At 44.7% G+C, this 8,381-nt stretch overlaps 2 protein-coding genes across 3 annotated transcripts; both read right to left on the bottom strand.

The window, feature by feature from the left end:
• Window positions 1–1,040: 1,040 nt before the first annotated feature.
• LOC113699644 (uncharacterized) lies at window positions 1,041–3,158 on the bottom strand. Its single transcript, XM_027220011.2, has one exon. It carries the CDS (start codon window positions 3,156–3,158, stop codon window positions 1,041–1,043), a length of 2,118 nt encoding a protein of 705 aa, XP_027075812.2.
• Window positions 3,159–4,567: 1,409 nt separating this feature from the next.
• On the bottom strand, window positions 4,568–7,418 carry LOC113698635 (WAT1-related protein At5g40230-like). 2 transcript variants are annotated; one of them, XM_027218511.2, is made up of 7 exons: window positions 6,958–7,406; window positions 6,794–6,859; window positions 6,577–6,690; window positions 5,924–6,182; window positions 5,407–5,568; window positions 5,098–5,249; window positions 4,568–4,962 (listed from the first exon to the last, which is right to left on the bottom strand). In XM_027218511.2, the coding sequence occupies exons 1-7, from the start codon at window positions 7,155–7,157 to the stop codon at window positions 4,779–4,781; spliced, it is 1,137 nt and encodes a 378-aa protein (XP_027074312.1). In that variant the 5' UTR covers window positions 7,158–7,406; the 3' UTR covers window positions 4,568–4,778. The 2 variants fall into 2 exon arrangements, with proteins under 2 accessions (XP_027074312.1, XP_027074313.1); XM_027218512.2 differs by having other exon boundaries at window positions 4,822–4,962; window positions 5,048–5,249; window positions 6,958–7,418.
• Window positions 7,419–8,381: the final 963 nt, after the last annotated feature.

Genomic DNA, 8,381 nt, shown 5'->3' with positions numbered 1-8,381 from the left:
TTTGGTGAGGCGTCCGGAAGCCTCGGGACGCACCAATATCTGCCAGATGGGCTGGTCGGTCCTGACGGAGATGGGATGAGCTAGAAAGTAGGGCTTCAACCGCCGAGCGGCGTGGACTAATCCCAGCACAAGTTTTTCTACTTGAGTGTATCGCGTCTCCGATCCGCGGAGAGTTCGGCTGACGTAGTAGACACAGCACTGACAGCCTCATCGGATGAGCACAGCACTGACAGTCTCATCGGTCGAGGAGAGGTTGAGGTACATCCTCTCTTCGGGCCGAGGTGAGGCAAGAGTGGGTAGGTGGTGCAAGTACTGCTTCAGCTGGTCGAAGGCAACCTGACACTCCTCAGTCCAGGCGAACTGGTCAGCCTTTTTCATCACCTTAAAGAAGGGCAGAGCTTTTTCAGCAGATTGGGACAGGAAGCGGTTCAGCGCGGCTAGGCGTCCATTTAGTCTTTGGACTTCTCGGAGATTCCGAGGTGGAGACATGTCTTGAATGGCCTTGACCTTGTCGGGGTTGGTCTCGATTCCCCGCGGGAAATCAGATACCCCAAGAACTTTCCGGAGGTGACGCCGAAAACGCACTTCTTGAGATTCAATTTCATCCTCGAATCCCGCAGGACGCCGAAGACCTCCCTCACATCGGATAGAAAAGTCAAAGTGGTTAAGCTCTTGACAAGGATGTCGTCCACATAGGCCTCCATATTGCTGCCGATTTGGTTTTTGAAGAGTCGGTTGATCAGCTTTTGGTAGGTCGCCCCGGCGTTCTTTAGCCCGAACGGCATGGTAGTGTAACAATAAGTATCTCGGTCGGTGTAGAACGCCGTTTTCTCTTGATCCTCTTCACTCATTCCTATTTGATGATACCCTTTGAAAGCATCCAGGAAGCAAAGGATCTCGTAACCCATCGCCGAGTCGACAAGGGTGTCTATCCTTGGGAGAGGATAGCAGTCTTTGGGGCAGGCCTTGTTGAGGTCGGTGAAATCCACACACATTCTCCATCCACCGGTGTCCTTTTTGACCATGACTGGGTTGGACAGTCAGGTGGGATATTGGATCTCATGGATCATCTTGACCTGCAAGAGCTTGTCGACCTCATCCGATATGGCCTTGTTACGTTCGGGGCCGAAGTGCCTTCGTTTCTGCCGCACAGGTCGGGCCTGTGGGTTAACGTTGAGTTGGTGAATCATGAGCTCGAGTGGCACTCCGACCACTTCATTTGCGGACCACGCGAATACGATTCGGTGGTCCTTGATCAGGGAGATCATTTCTTCTTTCAGGGGTGAGGGGAGTCCGACCCCTACTTGGACTATTTGGTCAGGTTTCGCTTCATCCAAGACCACTTGTTTCACTTCATCTCCGGGTTCAAACCTGTTGGGTTCTCCTGCCTTCTGAGGGTCGATGCAGTCTATGGAGAGGACCGCTGGCCTCTTTTCTTCTGACCTCGACAAGGATCGGGGTGTGACTGCCGCTTGAATGGTGGCGAGGAAGCATTCTCGGGCGGCGCCCACGTCGCTGCTCACCTCGGCCACCCCTGCAGGTGTCGAGAATTTAAAACTCAGGTGGTAGGTGGAGTATACGGCTCTCAAGGCGTTGAGCGTGGGCCGGCCTATCAGCATGTGGTAGGGAGAGTCTGTTTTGACCACCGCAAAACTGATAGGTACAGTTCGGCAGTATGGATGGCGCCCGATAGTCACCATCAAGGTCACCATACCCTCCGGGTGGACAACGTGTCCCCCGAACCCGACGAGGGGAGTTCTGACCGGAGTGAGTTGCTCCCGGGTCAGTTTCAAACTCTCGAAAGTTCGGTAGTGCAGGACATCTACCGAGCTTCCGGGGTCAACATAGACCTTTTTGACTATGTAATTGTTGGTAAGGATTTCGATCACAAGAGTCTCGTGGTTGTTGGAGGCGGCGGGGACAGGATCACGGGGACCATAGGTTATCACCTCGGATAGCCTAGAGCTCGACTCGGCCACATCCATACCGGCTTGGCGGTATGTCCGTTTTCGGGAGTTCTGACTGTCTCCCCCCGTTGGGCCACCAGCGATCGTGTTGATCACCCCGGCGATATTTGGGCCGTAGCCTGGCGATCCGTCGCGTGGAGGCCTCTTTTCTTCCTTACGGTCCTCGGGATCTCGGCATTGAAGTTTTGTGTCCCGCCTGTCTTCTCGGCGGGGTCCTCGGCTCTCCCGGTGGGAGGCGCTTCGGTTGAAAGTTCCATCCTTACGGACAAACTGCTTCAAGTATCTTTGGCGGATCAAGTTCTCAATTTCTCGCTTCAAATCATTGCAATCTTCGGTCTCGTGCCTAACATCTCGGTGGTAGGCACAATAGAGGTTGGAGTTCCTCCTATCCCTCCTCCCCGAGATCTCAGGAGGAGTTCGGCCGAGGTGATTTTGCCTCATCACCGCCAAGACGTGAGACCGGTTGGAATTGAGCGGTGTCAGCTCGGCGTCCGAGGTGGACGATCTGCCTTTCACTATCCGATCGAAGACACTCCGGCGGTCCCGGAACTGGTTTGAAGTGCCACTTGGGCCTGGTTCACCTCGGCCGGTGTCTTTTCTCCTCCGGGGATCTTGCCCCGTACGAGATGCTTGGGCTTCTCGCTTCATGCGATTTACATCCTCACTTCGGATTCCCTGGTCCACTCTTTCCCAGAGTTCCCGAAGTGTACGGAGGTAATCCCGATGGATTTCGGTGTTGAAGATCCCTACAACTAACCCGTTGGTGAAGGCAGCGATGGTTACCTGCTCGTTCTGATCAGGTATCTGCACATTCTCCTCGTTGAACCTCTGAACATACGAGCGAAGTGACTCGCCCTGACCCTGTTGCAGGTTCAAGAGGTAAGCTGAAGTCTTGGTGATTGGTCGAGACAACACAAAACGGTGGATGAACCGGTCTATCAGCTCATCCAGGGAGGAAATGCTCCTCGGTTCTAAACTCCAGAACCACTTCCGGGCAGTCCCATGTAGGAAGATGGGGAAAGCCTGACAGATCACGGCGTCGGGGACGCAGTAGAATCGGAATGCGGAGATGAAGGCGCGGAGGTGATCCTCGGGGTCACCTCGGCCGTCATAGGTGTGCAAGTTTGGAAGCTTAAAGTTCGGGGGCACCATCTCCCCATTGATGTCATCAGTGAAGGGCGGAGCCCTCATGTAATCAGAAGCTAAGCCCCAGGGCGTCGAGGTGGGTCCTCGGCCTGTTTCCCTAGTAGTCCCCGGGAAAACGCCCGAGAGATGGAGGCAATTTTGGAGGTTGCCTTGGAGGAGGCGCGCCTGGAGGTACTCCGAGAGAGACGCCCCTCATCGGAGTCCTCACCTGAAGGTACTTCAGGGGATTTCGTCGGTCTCCTCTTGGAAGACTCGGCCTTTTCTTTACCCTGCCTTTTGAGGTACCTTCCTAGTTCCTCAAAAATGTTGGGGTTGTCTGATACGAACTCGACCATCTTGGCGATGGCGTCCTCGTTGTTGGGCTGGGTCCTTTGGGACCCTTGCTCTTCAGAAATGCGATCTTGCTGGGCTCCCGAGATCTGCCCAGCCCCGGTTGAGGGAACTCTTCCGCTTCTGGAGCGCGTGGATCTCATTTTAGCAAGTCTCTTTCCCACAGACAGCGCCAATTGAAGAGGTGATTTTTTGCGGGTAATCAATCCAACCGAAATCAGCTCTCTCGTTAATGTGGTGAGGTGAACTCGATTATCTCACCTCGGGTGGAATGAAGTGAGGTTGCACGGTCGAAGTGGAAGGCGGGGCTATTCCCCTGGGATCACTCCGACGATCAAGTTAGTATGAGAACGAGAATAATAAGAGTATGAGTGAGTGAACAGTATGCTTACTTGGGAGGCATGCGTGAGAGGTATTTATAGAGCGGGAGTATAGGAGAAGACGGAGGACTCATGCTGGCGGGACCCACGACCTGGCATTACGGCTCTGTTCCTTGTCAGGAGGCCTGACTCTGACACTGTAGCCGCCTGGGTAGGGTGACGGAGGATCTTGCTCAGTGGCCATTAAGTGCGTCCAGTGCGCTTTTCAGATAAAGCACACTGGTTCTGGGTGGTGTCAGGTGGGTTGACATCATCAGCGTGCAGCCGAGGTAGAAGTGCCAAGGTCACCTAAACGGTAGACTAGGGATCCGGCCGAACTCAAGGGTTATACTCAAGACACGGATGAGCTCTGATGAGGGACGAGATGGGTTCACCTCGGACATGCGGGGTGGCCGAGGTGAGCATCCTCAAGGCCATCTAGAGACAACTAGATAGCAACTTCATAAACATCATTAGATTGCAATCATTGGTTTCTTACCATCAAAACTAAGGTATTACCGTGAGTGACATTCTTTCCCTTTTTGATAATGACAAACTAATGATGCTTAAGCAAAGATAAACATGATAAACTTAATCCGGAATCATTTTTTTCCCCCACTCCCCCTTTTGACATCATCAAAACTAGAGAGTAACTCCTCCTCAAAGTAAGTATGCAACAATATAAGTCACCATTTCTATTATAGATAAAAATATATATACACACACACACCAGGAATAAGATCTAAAAATATGCACAAATGAACAAGATCGGAAAATTCACATTCACATAGATAGAAAATGATGAAATTTAAAAGAAGAAACAGAACACTAATATGACAATTGGCAGGTTTTGTAAAAAAGAAAAAATAATGAAATTCTAAAAGTTCCTACGTGTCTCCTGGTTTTCTTCATTTTTATAAAATGACATCCTTAGAAGACACATTGGGAGTGGACTTAATTGCGTTTGGTTAATTATTCAAACAGTCGCAGTTTGAAACTCTTCGCCTGTTGAACCATGGTATGCCTCTAATAATGGAGCATTTTCAGTGCAAGATTCCACAAACTCAGCACGCTTTTGTGATGTCTGGCCATTGACTTCTTGTGCTTTTGCCCACATCAACACGTAAAACCCAAAGGATATGATCAAGGACCCGATCAAGCTGCAAGGAAAATATTATTTTAAAATATTTTGTATGAATTAAACCATATACATATAACAAGAATTTAATGTGTGTAAATAAATACCAGGACTGGCATGGTAGTGTTGGGAATTTAATTTGTACAATTATGCGTACCATCCAAGGTAAAGATCATCGCCAAGAAAAATGAAGCCCATCACTGCAGCAATGGCAATTGATAGTGGCTTAAATAAAGCTACATATACAGGACCCTTTATGTGTAAACCCCAGGTGTGGACAAGAACACCGAAGCATGATCCCATAAGTCCCTGAAGAAGGAAAAATTATTGATTGTAGTGATCCACGGTAATTGAATTTGATTCTAGCTAGCTATATGGGCAGTGGGTAATGGATTCAATTAGCCCGCAATACAAAACTACACTTTGGAGTTCAAGGGTAGAAAATATATTAGGTGCATGCACTTACCCCGTACAACACCGAGTACAACCGCACGTCAGGTTTGAATATGTTCCAGGCACTGGAATTTGATACCTCGATTAAACAAACTGGTGCTGCAATGATCATACAGGATAGGTTGTAAAAGAAGACCACAACTAGTTCTGCTGGATACCTCGCAACAGCCTTGGCCTAAATGATAAATGATAACGACTTATAACTACCATATTGGAAATGATAATAAATCAGAACTAGATGCAACATCATAAAGAGTTGTAAGATGATAGTCGTAGCACTTTTCCAAATGAAGATTATACATTCATTCTTATGTAGGAAATGTCATCAAAACCCATATTTTGTTTCGAATCACTTTTTTCCGTTCTGATTTGCCATCTTTCTTAAGTAGCTAGGCTTCAAGAATATGAGGGGTAACGTGAACTTCGAAGGGAAAAAATATATTTTACAGGAATTCAAGGGGTGCAATTGCAGGACAAAAATGATGGATTTTAAAATCATAAGATGCCAATTTTGGTTTTTAATATGTTACCTGAAAAATATACCAAAGAGAGACCATAACATATTGAGCAGCGAGGAGGGCACCACCTTTGACCCAATCCGATTGTTCAGCGCCGGCAGTGATCATGGCTATCGCTGGCTGTTGTTCAGAAACAGAAGCTGAAGCTGTAGGGCTCCTTATCAGCACAGGACCTTGGTAGAGAACCACCAGTAGGGCTCCGGCAATCGTTACTAGAGTCCCAATTATCTTAACCTGGGTGCTCAAGCTTTTCATTTCTAGCTTTTCCATCCTGATCATGACAAGAAATGTTGGTCTAGTTTGCTAAGTTGAGAAATATAATTTTGCAAAAAATATACCTTATTTATAATGAAAACGACAAAAGAAAAGAGTATTGAAGCCTTAAATTCAGTGTTACCCTACTATATTATCAGAGAAAATTGATGGGCACCGACAAAGAGGGTTTTAGATACAACGCTTTTTTTTTAAAAAAAATTAATAATAACTTAAATTGTATGTGGAAGTGTCTAAAAGTTGGGGTAATAGATATTACTACTATATGTATTTAAATGGTAATAGTTATATTAGCCCCGATTTAAAAAACATGACGAATTAAATAAAGTATGAATTTACCGTAGAAAATCAATTATTATGCAATGACACTAAAATGAAAATTTAAAAAGAACCTTAAGAGCACTGCGAGGACAAATGTTGAAGCCGGTGTAAGGTTGGTCATGGCAGAAGCCAGTGTTGGAGTACTATACTCAATTCCTACGTATCCAAGATATTGAGATACGAAGCTGAAAATAAAATTCCAAAACAAAATTTTGGTAAACTCCTTTAGGACAAACAATTACATACGAATATCATCATGGTTGACATCAGAAAGCTTAATAAATATACCCAAGAATCCCGAGGGAGAAAAATCTGGCAAGGATACCAAAACTTAAAGGAGGAAGATCAGATTTCCTGTCAAGATTTAACCCCCAAAAAAAAAAAAGTTTGAATAAGTTACTGGATTAGTTATATGGAAGATTGAGATGAAGAAGGCTTGTGAACTAGTTCACCTGTGGAAGAAGAAGCAAAAAGGAAGGAGGAGAATAGCTGCAATCCCATAGGTATATAACATGAAAACGTGAAAGTTCAAACCCTTTAAGGTGGCCGCTTTGAAGATGGTGCTCAAACCAACGTTGATACACTCCACTGTAATCATGGCTGTGAAAGGAATCACCTCTGTATAACAACCTCTTTCTCTCCAATTCCCCATCTTTCTTGTTCTCTCTTTCCTCCTCTGCAAAATAGTACAATCTGTACTTTGGAGTCTTGAACTCACAGGATTGGAAGTTGTAGTGGTGCAGTAGTTAGTTGCTTCACTTAAATTATGTTTACTTGGATTTTGACCAATAAGGATTCCTTCGATGGCAATCAAGTGATGAAATGGTCAGTCACACCACAAACCAACGGAAATTAACTGCTGGACAAATTGACTTTGCAAAAATACTCACTTGATATGGTTCACACGAAAGCCTTCAAAGTTCTAATTTAATTGTTTAGAAGGGTTTGGTCTAATAGTTAAGATTGGAATCTTAGAACATAGAGGTCTTGAGTTTAAAATCTTCTTTTCATTTTTTTTTGTTTTTTTTTAAATCTCACCATTCTCCTACTGAAAAAAAAAAAGAGTCAAATCTGAAATTACCATTCTCCTACTCGGGAAAAAAAAAGAGTCGAATTTGAAATTATTCAAAAAATGTTACCTATAGCAGATTTAGTAATATTCCTATGAAACCAAGGCTTCAACCTCCAATCGACCCAAAATAAAAGGGCGATATGCATTTGTTTAGTGCAGCATGTCAAGGGGATGATTTTTATCTAATTATGCATTCAGTTACTAAGTTGAGGGGCAAGTTTTATCTAACCACAAGTCATAATTCATATTTAATACTTCTTTCATTCTATTAAAAGTGTCAAAAAAGGGAGTAAGTTTCTCTTCCTTTTCTAAACTCTTTTCTCTAGAACTCTTCCAATCAAGATTTTCTTTTATCTCTCCCATGGGAGAGAAACTACAAATCTGCTCTTTTCTCGTAGGAGAAAGCACTCTTTATAGTTTTTAGTGTCTCTTATTTGAATAAATTCTATCTTAGGATTTCCTAATAAGAGATTTTTTTATCCTAGAATCTCCTAGTGAGAGTTTCTTCTCTACTAGATTGTTCTAGTGAGTTTTATTCCCTTCTAGGTTTTTCCTTCTGAGAGCTTTCTAGATTTTTATCCTTGTAAAATTTGAGATTTTGTAGATCTAGAATTTAGTTTCTCAGATCTGCAATTTCTCCATCATTATCATATTTAAATTTCTCTTTGGAATTGAATCAGTTTTAATCAAATTTGATTATCAGCAGACATGCACTAATATATTGGGTTACAGTGATTCATCCGAATGGAAGATATATAGGAGTATCAATATTATCTTTATTTGCATTATTTTCATAGATCTGTT

The sequence above is a fragment of the Coffea arabica genome, chromosome 7c (genome assembly GCF_036785885.1).
Source record: "Coffea arabica cultivar ET-39 chromosome 7c, Coffea Arabica ET-39 HiFi, whole genome shotgun sequence".
NCBI lineage: Eukaryota > Viridiplantae > Streptophyta > Magnoliopsida > Gentianales > Rubiaceae > Coffea > Coffea arabica.
Note: the sequence above shows the minus strand (reverse complement) of the source record. Positions and strands in the feature narration are given on the sequence as shown.